At 41.7% G+C, this 16742-nt stretch overlaps 1 protein-coding gene across 1 annotated transcript in view; it reads right to left on the bottom strand.

Moving 5' to 3' along the window:
• rptor (regulatory associated protein of MTOR complex 1) overlaps positions 1–16742 on the bottom strand; it is a 184107-nt gene that overhangs the window by 67153 nt on the left and 100212 nt on the right. Inside the window, exons 9-10 of the mRNA XM_022739982.1 lie at positions 5736–5836; positions 3457–3601 (exon numbers count right to left, since the gene is read on the bottom strand). Coding sequence (XP_022595703.1) covers positions 3457–3601; positions 5736–5836 — 246 coding nt within the window. The remainder of the gene's footprint in view (positions 1–3456; positions 3602–5735; positions 5837–16742) is intronic.

Below are 16742 nucleotides of genomic sequence, written 5' to 3'. Positions count from 1 at the left end.
AAATTAACCTTTTGGTCGCACAAAATCAATATGACACAAATACAGGTCACCCCGAAAATAATATTCTCCAAGCAGGAAGAATGGAAAAGGTATTTCTTTAGGTTTCATGACTTGAAGAAACTGTGAAATGGAATCTGTGTGGAAATATTGCTAACAAACAATCATCCATGCTTGCGTTTATGTAATCCAACGAGGAAACAAGCAGACAGAGCAGTCTAATCAGTGAAGGCACGATCACAGGGAAGAAGCTGCTGCACTGTTTGAGATGACAGCATTAAGTCGGGTGATGCCTGCCAATACAAATGAGTAGCTGTTCGCCCAACCTGTGTCTGTGTGCGTGCGTGTGCGTGTGTGTGTTGAAGGCACAGTCGACAACAGAGAGGAGTGTAGGGAACCAGTTGGCGGCTGACTAAGCTCTTTTCCCTGTTGCCTGCAGAAAATGGTGCAGCGACGCGCACTCACAAACACACACACACACACACACACACACACACATAAAAGTAGACACACACCCACGCTCACTCCCACACTGAAACTGTCCACAAGGGAGTAATCAGCCTTGGGTTTATCTGCTCTCCCTTATTCTGCTCCATTTGAATAACAATTGCTGTTTGTGTTGGGACACAAACATCGATCAGCGAGCCCCCAAATCGCTTAATTCCTCTCCTCTACTCCCCCCCCCCCCCCAAAATGCTGATCCAAACTTTTATTTTATTTTTCTACTCGCCTTCTCTCTCTGGCACTTTTGCTTTTTTATCGTCCTCTCAGTATTTTTTCCTGCGCTTTTAAAACATCGTACTGTCGTTACTCTGCCCTGCTTAATACTGCATGTGCTGGTGTGAAACAAAGTGCAACACCCAATGTCTTCGGTGGTAAACAGTGCAATGTATCCACAATCTAAAATAATGGGCCTGTATGAGCGATAAAGAAAGACTACTGCTTGCTCAAGGAGGAAGGAGCAGTATTCTTTACAGTAAATGATGCCAGGGTGTTACACAAGAAGTTGCTCCTCGAGGCAAACAGAGTGAGGGAGCGTTTTTTTTTTTTTTTTTCCCAACACGAGCCAGATAATGAGTGGGAGAGATGGAGGGAGGCATTTATAGAAAACCAAGAAGAGAAACAACAGATAGTGGAAGAAGTGTTTGTGTAACTAAAGGGAGGTAGATGATGATCTTACACAGTTTGGAGAAGCATGTAAAGTCAATGGACAATACTAGTAATGAGAATACATGGAGGACAAATCAGTGAAAGATGAAAGAAACTGTAAAACACTGTGACAACCTCAGGCTCAAGTTTCAAGCTGTGTGATTGAAATAATTCCATGAACGACTGTTTTTCGTGTGGTCTGGTTTCCCTTTTGCGGTGCCACTGTTTTTAACCCAAATCTGCCACAGCGACCGCAGTCAGAGATGTCTAACGTGTCCCACAAACTCTTTTAATACCGCTCAGAGAACAGGTGTTATATCGCCGCTTTCCATCAAAGGTGGACATATTCAGCCGCAGGTTAAATGAGTGTGGGTGGTTAAAGCAATAGCAATGCCCCTGTTCTGTGTACAACCTGTCAATCACAGCGACTGACACTGCTGTCGGTGAAGACACTGCTCTAACCGTCTTTTGAACGAGGCAGAAAGCAACACACAAAATAACCGAGAAACAAAATCATGGAAATTATACTTAGCATAAGCGAGGTGTGTGCATATGCTACAGGACAGAAGCAAATAAAAACACCTACGTGCTTTGGCTTACACTTCCTCACACTGTTTATTTTGAGAAGTTGTGAAAGTAATTAAACCATTTCATTTTTTTTTTGTATTTACAATAAATATGGGGAAAATCTTAAATTTTGTATTTTTCTTATTTTGAAACTTATTTACAGCGTAGTGTTGCATTAACACATGCAGTGGCCCTGACGGACCATTTACTTACAGATCAGTGACTGTGTATTACACTGCATGGGTAGCTATTCTACGAGTGTAAAAGATCTTGTGCCGAACGGGAGCCTACTTCCTGCTAGTAACACACAGTAACAGGAGGCAACATAGTGCATTCTCAACAACCTGTGCAGAAACAAACCAGGTGAGTGTGACACCGACAAGCACTTGTTTGTTTTCTTAGTGGGAGTTTTGTTGAGAAGATGCACATCAATTTCATGTATGAGGGCGTATTTAGCCTAGCTTAGTTTAACTTTTTCTCCTTTGTTAGGCAACCAGCTAGCCATCAAAAACATCTCAGACTCACCTGGGTTTTGTTGAGACCCGGGTATGTGTATGCGTATGTGTGTGGGCGTGTGTGTGTGTGAAGCCAGCAACCCGCTCTGTGAGGACAGGACTACTGATAAGCTGTAAGCTGTAATTAGCTCCAACGGATAAGTTACCTCCTTGTTAAATCAGTGTCTTGTTTTCTCTTCCCATTGTTACATTCCCCTCAGAGGTGAGTGTAATTGTGTGTAAAGAGTTTGTTTATTGTGCTGCTCCTCAGGCTCAGTAGGCCTCAACTCTGGATCCTCCCTCCTCACGATGCTGGTTTAACCTGAGGACCTGCCTGCCTGTATGTATGTGTGTGATTAAAAAGCTCCATTTTTCAACACAAACTCCATGCCACCTTTACTTAGCAGGGTTTGCCTGTTAGAGGCTGAGCATTTAGGCTTAGGCCTTACTGCAGTGGTCATGGGTCAAATCTTAGAGATCCTGAACAAAATGACCCCTCGAGTTCCTCATCAAGTCTTTTGTTACCCCCCTTTCCCTTAGACCAGCTTGGGGTCGTAACAGCATGCAAAGTCCACAAGATACAATGTGAACAACAGAATATAACAACTTTGGAGCTGTTTGAAGGCACTTTTGATGAAACAAACTGCTGCTGCCAGTGTTTCTGCGAAGCGAGGTTAAACATGCATTAAACAAAGATCTGTAGTGAACGCACACAACTAAAAATTCTATCAATCTTCTCATCTAATTGTAGGTATGAAAGCATATTTCCATGAATGTTAAGGGTATTCTTTTAAGCTCTGGAAACCCTCTTGCAGAGCAGCTGGAATTATCTCACTGTGCCAAAACATGGTCTGTTTTTCCAATGACTTATGGTAATAAGAAAAATTACAAAACCAAACAAAACAGTCACAAAAGCAAAAAGTACATTTGTACTTTTGAGTGGAAAACAGTTTCAGAGAGGAGTTTAATTTAATAAACAAGCCCATAGCTTTTGGGTAAATATGCCTGGAGGCAGATCTGCCATTTGTGCGGAAGTGAGCAGGTTGATAGCATCTCTTAATCTCTCTAGTAACCACTTAAAATCATTTAAATATACATAGCTTAAATATACATGTCTCTGGTCTAATGAAATACTGTATCTGTTGGGAAGTCTGCTCATTTTTTAACTGTGTGTCTTCCTCAAAGCCAAGAACATCTGTGTATCTGTGTGCATGACAAGCCTTCTCAGCTTTGTTTTCATGCGTCTTACCACATGGCGTGCATGTATGTCGGGGGCAGACGGGGACTGCTGACCGGCGTACAGTTGTATGACCTCATTATCCTCTCTGCCAATAGGAAATTGCGGAACAAGCTGGCCACCAGCAGGTCCTGACGAAACAACTTCTGGAACAAATCTAAAGACACAAAGAGAGAGAGAGAGAGAGAGAGAGGGAGAGAGAGAGAGAGAGAGAGAGAGAGGGAGAACAGACATGATCCATCACGTCGAAGACAGAAGAGGGGCGTCGGGTGAATAAAATTAACACAGAGATAGAGATAAAGATACATGTGAGGAAAACTGTGCACTTAATGAGTGAATGGAAATCAACAAGGGCAAAAGAAAGAAGTTGAATTGGAGCAAAGCAGCTAGTTCGGAGGAAAACAGAGTGGTTTGTGTCTATGCTGGCAGAATACAGAGGACAGCGAGATGCAGATTAAAGCGATGTGTCGTGGTCATATTTTCATCAACTCATTAATGTATTCACTAATTCACTTAATGGGGCCAGGCCAATCCCATGGCAATCTCTCTGGTTTATGATTGTGATTCCCCTGTTTGTGCGAGGAAGCAAATATGAGTGTGTGTGTGTGTGTGTGTGTGTGTGTGTGTGCGAGTGAAGTACTTTATGAGAGACAGTGTCTGACAAATCCAATGCCTGCTGTCAGTGTTGAGCTGTTTAAATGTTGAAGTGTTTGAATTAGTGTGTGTGTTGGATTAGGTGTGCAGTGCCTTCATTACAGGGATTCTCTCTGATGTGGGCTGCTTCATTAACAGCAGAGCCCCAGGGGTTTAAAAGGCTTTGCCAGCCATCAGCATTGTCACATTGCTATTCTAGCTGGGGTACAGTTTGTCTCAGCAAAGTCTGAGTGTGTCTGTGTGTGTCTCTGTGTGTATGTGCCGGATGCATGTGTGTGTCTGTGCATGTGTGTTGCATTCAAGGGACAGGTGAGCACAGTGAGAGACTTTATACATGCTTCCGGCAAAAGGTAAATACATGTCAAAAAAGAAGAGTGTGTGTGTATTTTCATTTGGGCTGGGCTGAGTCTGTGGGGAATGGTTAGTGGCGGTGTGTGTGTGTGTGTGTGAGTGTGCAGGTGTTTGCTTCAGTGTGTGCGTGTGCGTGCGTGCATGCGTGTGCGCGCGTGTGTGTGCAGACTCACTTTTCTGGCTGCTAAATTCTGGTTAAAATGATGTCCCCAATTACACAGCAAGACACTCCAAACACAATTCATCTCAATTTGAGGAGCCAACCTGTGCTTACTGCACCTTTGGCATTTTATATCAACATCTTCACTATTTGCAACCAATGGGGAGGCTCTGGAAGTTTTAGTTCTGCTGATGCTTCACTAGTGCACTGCTTTTATTAGGCGCCATAATTTGGACTCCCTTTGAGCTGAAACACAGGGGTCATTTCATTTTTCATCATTGCCTGGACATGTTATAAAGAACAGTTTCCCAACTTCAGTGTGGCTCAGACGTCTTTCCTCCATCGGCAGCACCAGAAGAAAAATGTTTGCTGCTTTCCCCTCTACAGAGAGGAAGTTTAGTTTCGTGTTAGAGCAGATACAGAAACTGTTTCATACATTCCTTACACTGCAGAGGCGGGTTACGGTTACTCAGCTATGATTGGACAATCACTGTTTTGGGGGAGGGGTTTAGCAACTAGTAAATTGGCTGACCACTTTTGTTTCTAGTCACCCTGTTCTAAAATTCACAAATTACATTGATGTGTTATCATAATCAGTGGCAATCGGAGACACTGGGGGGTTCCAGGTAAAGTAACCCATCAAAGAAACCCCCACATGCCCCTAAACAGCCCACATGTAAAGTATTGGGAAACACTAATATTGTTGCTGTTCCCTCATTCCCTCACATGCAGGCACTCGGTGCAGGCTAGCTACAGCACACATGGTCAGGGCGGTTTTGGGGCAGCAGCAGTGCACTGTATAGTGTCTTTATGGGAGGTTTGAGAGGGTTTATAGTTGTCATTGCAAAATGTGCCAATATGAGGGTCTATCAGGGGCCCATTTTCCCCTTGGGGGCCCCAAGCATTTGCCTCTCCTGACGGTGCACCTCTGATCATGATTAATGGAAATGAGGGACAAAGCTCTGAAGATAGGGCCACAGTTGCAGTAAATTGGAATTATTCTTTTAATCGTAGGAAATAATCTTGTTATGTGATTATACGAGTTGAAGTATGCGTCCCTGTGTGTGTGTTAGTGTGTGTGTGTGTGTGTGTGTGTGTGTGTGTGTGTGTGTGTGTGAAGTCTCACCTCTAGGCAGCACATTCCAGGCGATCGTGTCAGTGATGGCTGTGAAGATCCAGTTGAGCTCTCCGAGGGGAGTGCGTCTGTCGTTGAGCCTTCCAGGGATCCTGCACCAAACACAACATAACACAGATGGCGCCGTGTCAGCCACGCTCACTGTATGTCACATAGTTGACTTAGAGCACAAAGTGGCAACTGCTCAGTAACATTATCACAACACATCTGAAGAAATTTACATTTACAGGCACTTAGGCTCTGACTCAGAGAGACTCACAACGAATGAACGACGAACTGAGACACGGAAATATTAGACAGAGGAAGAATGTCAGAGTTTGCTTTGATTATATGTCAGATTTACATACAGAGACATTTCAAGTGACATGAGGTAACTATTCAAGCTGGGCTGTCTCAACAGACTTGAGCACAAAGGAATAAATTTGTGTGCTGATTTGAGTCAGGTAGTTTGAGCAGTGACATATCTGCAGTGTGTCACACATACATCTGATTATTGAGAGGATGGACCTTCGCTTCTCTGCCTCTTCACTAACGCCATGAGAAACATCATATGTACTGGAAATAAAATATAAAAATATTAGTGTTTGCATCTCTATGTGATTATCTTGCCTGTAATGCACCAACACCAATGGTTCTCAACCTTTTCCAACTCATAGCCCACTTCAAAATCCGTGGCAGCCCACATCCAACCTCGTAACAATACGGAGGCTAAATAATGCGTTCTCAGATCACTTTTTATTTTAATGATAATTATCAAACAAACATTCAGGACTGAAACACGCAGGAAAAAGATGTAGGAATCTTTCTTTTTTTTTGGTCGGGGGGAAGATAAATTATCGATTGACCATCTGTCTCTTGACTCTGTTTCCTTTTAATTCTTCCTGTTGATAACCAGCTATCCATTTTATCTTTTATCTTTTATCTTAACTTCTTTTCAGTGATAGCAACAAGTATAGGATGTGGTCCGGTCAGTAATTATATAAAAGTTCCTGTCATTGGCTGATCACAGTGATAGAGCTTAATACCAGAAAAAATTGAAGTGAGTTTCTGAAGATGATTTCATTTTAAAACATTTATAAACATTGTTTATATTTTTTATGAATTCAATTTTTTTCGCTAAAATTGTACTGTTTTGCAAATGATTTGTTGAACCACTGACCTATACTATCTTATATCCTACACTGACTATCTTGTACTGTCTTGTTAAATTTGTAGACTGATACACCACTAGTGTATTAAATGTGATTTTATCATATTCATTATCATTTTCTTGACTCTGATGATCGACATCTCATCACTGAAATCTAATACTATATGTAATCTAATTTTCTTTGTAGGATTTCTTCAGTAGTGAACCATTTTTCCTAAATCTTAAGTGAGCATGTCTACACTGCAGTATTCACACAGCTGTGTATCTATGTGTACTAGATGTGTAAACCGGCGCACCAAACATCTTATTTCACAGAAAACTCCTCCGCTGGTAGTCTGGCACTTAAAAAGCAGATTGTAGTTATTCTGTGACGGGAGAGTGGGAGCACCATGGAAATGAGAGCAGGGAAATCTCTTGCAGACAGAGCCCGAGATGATGTGACAGTAATCACTGTAGCAAAACCGAGAAAATTACCTTTACACCTAACTGTCTGCCTTTTAATGAACACTATGTTAAGCAGCGAGGGAAGACGGGAGGTTGAGGGCAAACACTTGCTGGCTCACAGATATTACAGTTAATGTGAACGAGTGAGTCATCTGTGTCTGAGTAAAGCAAAAGAGAGGAATATGTTTTAAATTAATGAGAAAAAATGTGGGGGAAAGGGAAGAAGGCACAGTTACAACTCAAAGCATTACTGCTAAAATTTCTACATACGGACGAGGATGTGTGTAAGTGAAAGACAAGAGAAGACTTGGTGGCTTAGGCTCATCCACTGTTTGTCATAGTCTGTGAGGAGATTTTCCCTGGCTGGAGGAGTACACCTCTTCCCTTTAAATAAACTCTGGAGACCTACAGGCCACAGTTTAGTGAAGGTACCAGTCCACTGAGGCTGACGACTATTGTTAGAGAAACACTGTGAAATCTTTTATCATCAATCCAACAAGACGATCCTAGACTGTAATTTGAAACTCATAGAGCCTTGCCGCCATGTGACCACTAAAGAAAAAAGAGTCAGCAAATGACAGCAGCCCCAGGATTCACCAGACTTCAATACGAAAAAAAATAACACGTCTCAAAAATTTATAGTTAACATTCTGCTGCCAAAATTTAACTGAGGCCACTGTGCAGGGTGACGCGCACTGAACCTGCATTAATGCTGTAATTAAGAGCAGCTCCGAGGGAGCATCAGAGGGCAGCCCACATCTCCACTCATCTGCCAACCACCCAGTCAACTCAGAGGGTGAGAGTTAAAACCTGTTTTTCTTTGGTGAAAAAATAAGTATATTATTATTACCATCATCATGATCAGTACTATAATTATTATTACACAGTAACACATTTTGAAAGATATTAAATGGCAACGTTTCTAAAATATTTAGTGATGACTGGAAAATTGAAATGTTTGGGTCGGAGTAGAAAAGCAGAATAAACATTTTTTTCAGTAATTTCTTCTATTAAGAGGTTGGCTATCTCAGTACCTGTAAAAGAAAAAAGACTTAAGTTGTGTTTCCTAAGATATTATTATTCATGGTGTCTCTTTTAAGTCCAGTAGTTAACATGTTTTTGAGTGTAATCCAGTGCAACTTCACATGGAATACTTCACTAAGAAGCCGTTTATTGTTATAAATAACACTGTAGTACAATAAATACCACAGAATCCGTCTATTTTTTTTTTTGCAAATTGTCTTTTCAGAATCAGCTGTCTACATACAGCATCCACAAACCCTGGAGTGTTCGACCTGACTTCAGATAATAGGTGCCAGTTACAACTGTAACAAAGAAGGTTGATTAACACACCCAGTGATAATGTAGAGTACGCCACCCTGTTTCCATGTGAAGCTAATGCCCCTGTATAAACATCATGTATCGTGAATTATCTCGTGGAGATATCGAGGTTCATTTTTTTGGGTTACATGACAATTATCTCATTATCTCAATCTCTTTTGTGTCCAGAAGATAATAATAATAAGCGAGATAATTAACTTGTTATCATGAGACAACATCTGTTTTATAATGAGATAATAAACTTGAAAAAAATAACAACTGTAACCATGACCACTACTTCTTCATGTGTGGACTAAAATAATAAGGTTGCATGCATTGCACAACACTGACATCCTGAAATGTTTTCTTCCAATTTCTCCCCATCCCAGAAGAATGTCATCACCCACTGTCACTCCCAAACACTATGTTTCCACTGTGGTTTTATAATCATTAGCTAGTGCACTGGAGCTCTGCCAAAAGCATGTCTTTGTCTTCACACAGATGTACAGAGTTAACACTAACATAATAATAGAAACACAATAATAATAACACTAACTAATAATACATAACTTGTTCAATGCTGAACCGCTTCAAAAACTTTACAATTAAGTGAAATCGAGCAGCCCTCCAACAAATGACTTCTAACTACACACAGTGTGTGAACTCCTCCTGACCTAAACCTCCCTTCTCCACCTCTAAGTGACAAATAATAGCAGCTGTGAAGCTCCTGGCAGGTACAAGCTCACTGTATAACCATGAGGGCCGGTCAGTGCCTGAGCACTTTGAGCGCTTGCCAAAGGTGTTTGGCAAGTCAGCAGTAAGGATGAACACTCAGCAGTTCATATCCTTTCTCAGGATCCAGTGTAATATATTGAAAAATGATGGATGGATGGATGGATGGATGGATGTTTAGGCTTGTGTCATTGATTAAAAATACTTGGAATTTCTTATTTTACCTACTTAGTTTGTGATGAATTATCCAGTTGTACTCATATTTACAGTAGGGTTGAACGATATGCAAAAAAACTCTTTTTGTTTTGGCAGATACAGCGATTACGATTGATGGTGGTCGTTTTTGCTTTTCATTTGCACTGAAAAAAAAATAAAAAAACATGTTTTTGGGTCATGTACCAAACAAACATGTTCCTTTACATCTGGAGAGTATGATTTGCAGGCCAGCGCATCTCTCTAGCACTGCAATCTTTATGGTGCTAACAATGATAAAGATTGCAGCTCCTGTGATTTGTATATTGCACTTGGCCATATTGTGATTTCCATTATATTTCGATTAATTGTGCAGCCCTAATTTACATAGGGGCTATATTCATCTCATGAATTAGAGTTTGTTGGTTTGGGAGCCCTCTGGAACGCACCTGTTTACACTCATTTGAGAAATGCTTGTCTAAATATGCATCTTTGATTAAGTTACTACTGTTATGGATGGTAGATGAACAGATAAATGTTCAGTGTGTTGGACAGACTGTGACTCTCACTCAAATTGAAGGACAGCTGAAGATCAGAAACACACAAAAATCTTTTTTTTTGTGGGAGGTGGTTGCTGAAACACTAAAACTCATACTAAAAGCTGAAGGATCCTACCCACGTGTTACGACAAGGAACCTTCAGCATGTTGTACTGTGTTGCAAGGGGGTCACGTAATAAAAGTCACAGAAATAATGAAGTTGTCTTTTGGCTTCTTGTGTTGAGCTTCCAGATATATTTACAATGTGCATATAAGCTTTGTCCCAGTTCAGGGGCCGCATCCTACACAGGACCGTCGTAGATCGCAAAGGCCGAACCGAAATGAGACACTCTGGCCTACAGAGGATTTTTGCTTTGCGGCGCCAGCTGTGCCTATCCTTTAGCGTCGTGTCACAAAGCGTGGCTCCTGTCACCTAGCACACAAAAACCTGAGGGTTTGATTTTCTGTTGAACTGAGGTGAAAGCCAATAGCCAATCCTCAGGCTCTTTGTCTGTGTTGTTTGCTGCCATATTATTTTCATTACTGGCGTGAAATGAATCTTGGGATATGTTGGGCAACAAAGGATCTAATAAGTGGATCCTTCATCGCCCAGGAAAAGAAGGTCGCATTTCTTAGCCGCATTTGCAGGAGCAATCGGTTTTCAAATGCAGCCTCCAAAGTCTGCGGCCCCTGAACTGAACACAGCTATAGACAACAAAACACTGTGCAGCTCTGGCAGAGTCACAGGTTGTCGTAAAAGGTGTTGCTACCGATGCGCAGCGCGGTAAAGTCACCACAGACACCAGATTTAAAACTCCAGTATACTGCAGAATATAGACATTTACCTGGCACTGATGGGCTTAATTAGCATTGTGTGAACTCATTAAAGTCTCCAGCACTCCAGCTGTAAGTTGATGAACCAACTAACGTCATCGACTGGTGACAAGTTTACACTGCAGGAAAAAGCATCACCAACTGCCATAGAAACTCACCATGTGTGAGCACTGTGTATTATGTCTAAAAACTGCCTTGTTCCTCTGGAGTACAAAGCCTTTAATGAAATCACACAACCGCATTTGAAAAGGCTCCACTGCAGCGCTGCAGTTGATCAGTTTCATGCTGTGTATGACCCTTAACAGGCGTGTGTGTTGGTCAGTAAATGAAACCTCATGTACTTCAGCTGGCTCCATTGTTACCACTGATTATTTCTGTCACGTTTGACGCCATGGATACCGATGGGGGAAGAAATATAAAAGGTACTTTTTAACACCTAATGTCCAACACTCTATCCTCAGCTGGATAAAGAACCAATCTGAGAATGTGTGGATACAAGATATTAGACGTGAGCAGGGTCAGGAAGTCCTCTGTATAAAGGATAAGTTGTTTCTTTTATCATCTGGAGCGCAGAGCTAAATCTGTACCGCCTTGGGGGTTGATGCTGTGTAGCTGAATGTCTCTCTGACGTCTAGGTGGAGCCAGGGGATAGAGCATTTCCTTATGGGATCATTAAAGTATCTCCTCTGGAGTATAAATGCTATGGTTCCATAACAGTGATAGGATTCCTTCAGTGAAAATAGAGTCTAACTCCAGAGACGACCCCCCCCCCCGGTGAGGGGACCACAGCCAGTGTCAGACACCAGGGAGGCGGGTCAGCCCTGCCCACCACGGGGGGAGACTGTGAAATGCTCAGAGGGAGGCTGTGAATAGGGATCAACCCCTGACACTTGTGTCAGCCCCATGTGAGATGAAAGAGACAGAGAAGGGATGAGTGTGTGCGAAAGAGACAGTATACGCAATACAGTGTGAGGGAGGTAGCAATAATGTAGCCTGCTAGAGATCGAGCATATTGTATGTAGGTAAAATCCACATGCGCTCAGCATCGTGACTCTCCTATCTCAAAGGCTATTGTGATTGGATTTGGCCAGAATGTGTGTTGGATGTATGTGGGAAGCAGAGACAGAAGGGTGCACAGATGGAGCAGAGAAAGAGGATTGATCAAACTAATAAACAAATCAACAGCGCACAACTACTCAACACTGACATTATGCTGAATCCATTTTACAACAAATGTTTGTAATATTTCAAGGGCGATGAGTGTTCGACACATGGTTTCCAACTGTGTGTGACCTTTCGGGGTGTGAATAGGAGTCCAATGAGTGGTCAGTGAGTGCAATGGCCATTAGCTGTTTGCTCATGCTCATGCCCACGTGTGTAATCAGGACACAGCAAAATGATGACAAAGGAAAAAGAAAAAAAAAAAACGACTTCATGAGAACACACATTCAAGACTCGTGTCAAATCCTGAACAATATCGAGCTGCCCTGCATCTCTCCCTGTTGAAGCCTCCAAAGAAAAGCAACCTGGTGTGATTTTGGTGTTGTTGTTGCTAGGATACCACAAAGTCTGCTGACGAACTACTGTGCTAGTTGTGCAACAGTAGCTACAGTAAGGTTATAGTGAAATCCTTTTGGATTACATTAAGTGGCGAGCAGACATCTTGTGTTAACTCTTAAAAGGTTAAAGCTGCATCAATGGATTTCTTTTTTTTTTTTCAAACTTACAAACAGCAGAGTAAGCTAAAAACACAACACTGATCATTGATATTGATGGAATTTTATAAAGTAGTTATAGTGAACATGTCTGGGCAACTTTAGCTTTCCTCTGAGTTGTGTTTTTGTCCATCTGATCTGCTTTATCTCTGCCCTCACCAACTCCTGAGAGAAATATCTGACTCTGGCTGCTAATAGCTATACCACTTTCAACAGCTAGTCTCTAACATTGTCTGTCAGCCTTTAAACATTGGGAAGGTGAGTTACAGTGGATTTATCAGAGCTTTGTCCCTGGAAACAGCTGCTTGCTGTGGACTTTCTGACTTCTAGTAGCACTTTTCTATGAGGGGGGTTCCGGTTTTGTTTATCTTGTGCACACATACAAGCACAAACATGGACACACAATATGTGAGTGACACAATACACACTCCTGCCTGTGTGTCAATGGTTTCATACTGTTCCACTGATCTACAGGCGGTGGTAATACCGACAAGATGTGCAGCAATGCACCAGCAAAGAAAAAGTAACAAGTAAACATAGGTGTGAAGAATGGTGGATTGGCTTTGTTAATGTTTTATGAAGAAGGAAATTGATTAAACACCTTTGTGAGAGCTCAAGGTAACAATTTTGATGAGTAACACTGAATGACACATGACTGTTGTTCATTTACAAGAACTCCACAGTGGACCTTTAAAGTGATTGTTCGGGTTATTAGATGTGGGGTTGTGTGAGGTAGTTATCTATAGTTAGTGGCCCAATCCCAATGTCCCCCCCCAACCCTGAGCCCTGAACCCTCACAGACTTAACTGACGTCACCTGGTGAGTGTCTGAGTGCGAGAGGCTGCGAGGTCTCAAACTGGTGTAAAGAGGGATGGGACAGCACTTCTGTCACGTTACCTTGCCAAACATTTGCATTAAACCGTGGGTTTTGATCGTATATTGTTATTCCCTCCCTTCGCTTCCTGTTTGTAAACAACAACAAAAAATGTTGTATCAGATCAGATTGGATATTTAGAATTCATCATCATACCATCATAGGACAAATAACTCCACAGTTCAGGCTCTGAATGACGGTGAGCTCTGTGTTGATACTGTCACATACTGTCTTTACTCTTCTAATGATAACATTAGGGCTCGTTCCTTTCATGCTTGTTTGTTTACTGTTCTTCTTCTATCTTATTATTTCTCGTGTTTTATGGCCATTGTTTGCCATTTTTTACGCTTCCGGGAATCCCGTGATAACCATGGCAACCCCATGTTTAATGTCACAATGTTAGGACCTTTGGGTAATTCCCTCAGGCAAAATCTGCAGAAATGTGGACTTATGAAAAGTGTCCATAAAAGGGCTGAAAATGTCTGCTAGAGAGCCTTCATGACCTCGATGGTTTGACAGTGGGACAGTCCTAAGCCCTCATGAAGTTACCGGGAACGCGCCTCCAAGTCTGTGAGGGTGGACATTGGGATTGGGCCGGTGTATTACCTCCAGTACATTCAGATCAGTGCGCTCCTAGTTTGGAGAAGCAGCTGGGAGCACTGTATAACTACGCACAAGCGCACGTACGTTTAGCTCTTCTGACTCAAACAGCTGATCGGCGGAGTAATACAGTGTAAGAATATGGTAGTTCAACGGTTCACAATCTGTTATTTCCAAAGGAAAGTGCTGTTTGATGGCAAGATAAAGTGGTGAATATATTCAAAATAAAGCGTACATCTCAAACGATATTTTTTCTGTGGGCATTTTCTAAAAGTGGCTAAAACATGTCTTTGCGGATGGCCTCGTTCACAGCTGTACATCGCTCAGCTTCTGTGCTGGTGCTCCTGCTGCTTCTCTAAACTGAGAGGGCGATGATCCAAATCGACTGCAAGTAACACACTGACTGAAGTTAAGTACCTCACACAACCCCACATCAAATAACCCGAACTATCACTTCGATGAGATCAGAGTTTGTGGCCCAGAGAATCAAAACAATGAACTGAAAGAGGCTCAAACACTACTGAGCTGAAGGGATCTGCAGTGGTGGGTGGTAGCTCTTTGTGGGTTTATACCTATGAGCAACCTTTTATACATAATACATAATCAATTTATTGTTAGAAAAATATGTTGATAAGTGCTGCTCTCAGTTACAAAAACAGTTTCTATGATATTTCCTGTTTTGATGAAGCACCATTTGAAAAATGTTGAAAAACTCGGGCCCCTGACTTTGGTCATACAGCTGGCCCAGCATCGCAGCGCAGAGAGGTGAGATGGCAAATGAGTTTTAGAGTCATTTTTCTTTTATGAGCTCTGAGAAAATCCATTATTTAACTCTGAGGGACATCAGCTGAGTCAACACTTACCCGTCTGAACAACAGGTTGGACATGCAATGAACCAAAACAGCAACTTAAGCATCAGAGATCCCACCAACCCCCCCCCGCTGATTAAAAACGAAAAGCTCTCGGGTCTGCTGAAACAACAAGACTGAGAGGGAAAGCCTCTCTGTGTCATTAATATCACTTTTCTCTTAACAACTAATTCACAATACATTTTAGTGAATTAGATTTTTCTTTACCTTTTTAATTTGTACTTTAATTTCAAGTTGTTAATATTCAAGTTGTGGAAATTTCTAATCTTACCATTTCTTTACTCCCCATTTGAACTCCATAATATAGCTATGCTTGCACATCAATTCAAGGTCATGTATCTCATGAGTTTGATATATTACTACTGTTTTTCAATATTGTTTGGAACTGACAACATCTCAAATCCAATTTCAGCAGAGCATATCCACTAATAGAGAGAAGGTCAGCATTTTTCCACAGAGAGAACTCTTTCTCTTAACCTTACCGACTTGCCATTAGTATACAATCCTGGAGTGTACATGTCTGAAGCAGACAGCTAACACAAAGAGCACAGGATCCTCTAAAACATAGCTGAACAGCCTGTGTGTGAACGGTTCACCCTGCAGCCTGAAGGGATTCTTTTCTTTGAAGGAAAAGTGTTTTTCTTTGTGCTGGTTGTGGCCGTACATACTGAAAGGCTGGTACGGGGATCAAACCCACAATATAGTGGGTGAGTGGTTCTTTAGCATGTGTTGCTTTAGACTTCATTCAAGCCACACACATGATTAGGTCAGTGACCGTAGCTTTGTGTTCAGATGACAGTTTGTTTGTCTTTAAAAGAAATCATTTTGAATTTCATTTTCCTGTAGCACGCCGACTCTGAAACCTCTGTCAGAGTCTCTGATGTTTCTGTTCACATGTCTAAAAGGAGAATGAAAGCAGGTGAAACCGTCTCTGACGTAAACTGGTGTGATGTTTGTGGGTGCTGAAACTCTCCTTACAGCCATCGGGTCAAAAATGACTTATCCCCTCTCCACAGGAGCCCGCTCTTTATTCCAGTGAAGAACGTCATAAAAGACGAAGAGGACATGAGAGCTTGAGTGTGAATGGAGAGCTTCAACTGATGCTGGTGCAGTTGAGAAGGAAGAGTGAAATACAAATGGAAAAAAGGGCTTATTTCTTCAAAGGTGTTCGTCATCACTCTAGTGGTTTCCCATCCTGCTTTGGGAGCCACTTGGCAGTAGCTATACGTACAATACTAGGGCATTTCCTGCGTAATTCTCATTCACTGGAGAGAAGAGGGAAAGGAATAGGGGGGAATGGTGTGTAAAAATAAAAAGATGAAAGAAAAACTGCAAGCAAGTAAAAAAGATGAACAGTTAAAGTTAATTCAATGGTAAAAGAAGGAATCACAGTGACAAATAAGATGCAGAAAGGGGAAAAACATGTTAGAATTATGGATATCCTTATTAGTCTTGTATAACATGGGAAACAAGCTGACAGTAAACATGTAAACTAACTACCAAATATGCATTGCTTTTCCTTTTGGCCAATTACCCAGCAATGGGTAGATGCAACACTTATTCTGGAAGTGGTTTCTGAGATATTACATTTGACAAATGAAGAAATAAATAGGCAGTATGTTCATCCAAATATGACCTGCAGTCGTTGGAGAATGGGCAATTGATGGATGGCAAAACAGCTGGAGTCGAAAACATCAGCAAGCGATTAATCTGAGTGACTAAAAAAGAAA

This window comes from Seriola dumerili, unplaced genomic scaffold (assembly GCF_002260705.1).
Source record: "Seriola dumerili isolate Sdu_G_001 unplaced genomic scaffold, Sdu_1.0 BDQW01000050.1, whole genome shotgun sequence".
Classification (NCBI taxonomy): domain Eukaryota; kingdom Metazoa; phylum Chordata; class Actinopteri; order Carangiformes; family Carangidae; genus Seriola; species Seriola dumerili.
The sequence above is the reverse complement of the archived record's forward strand: the minus strand, read 5'-3'. Positions and strand labels throughout refer to the sequence as shown.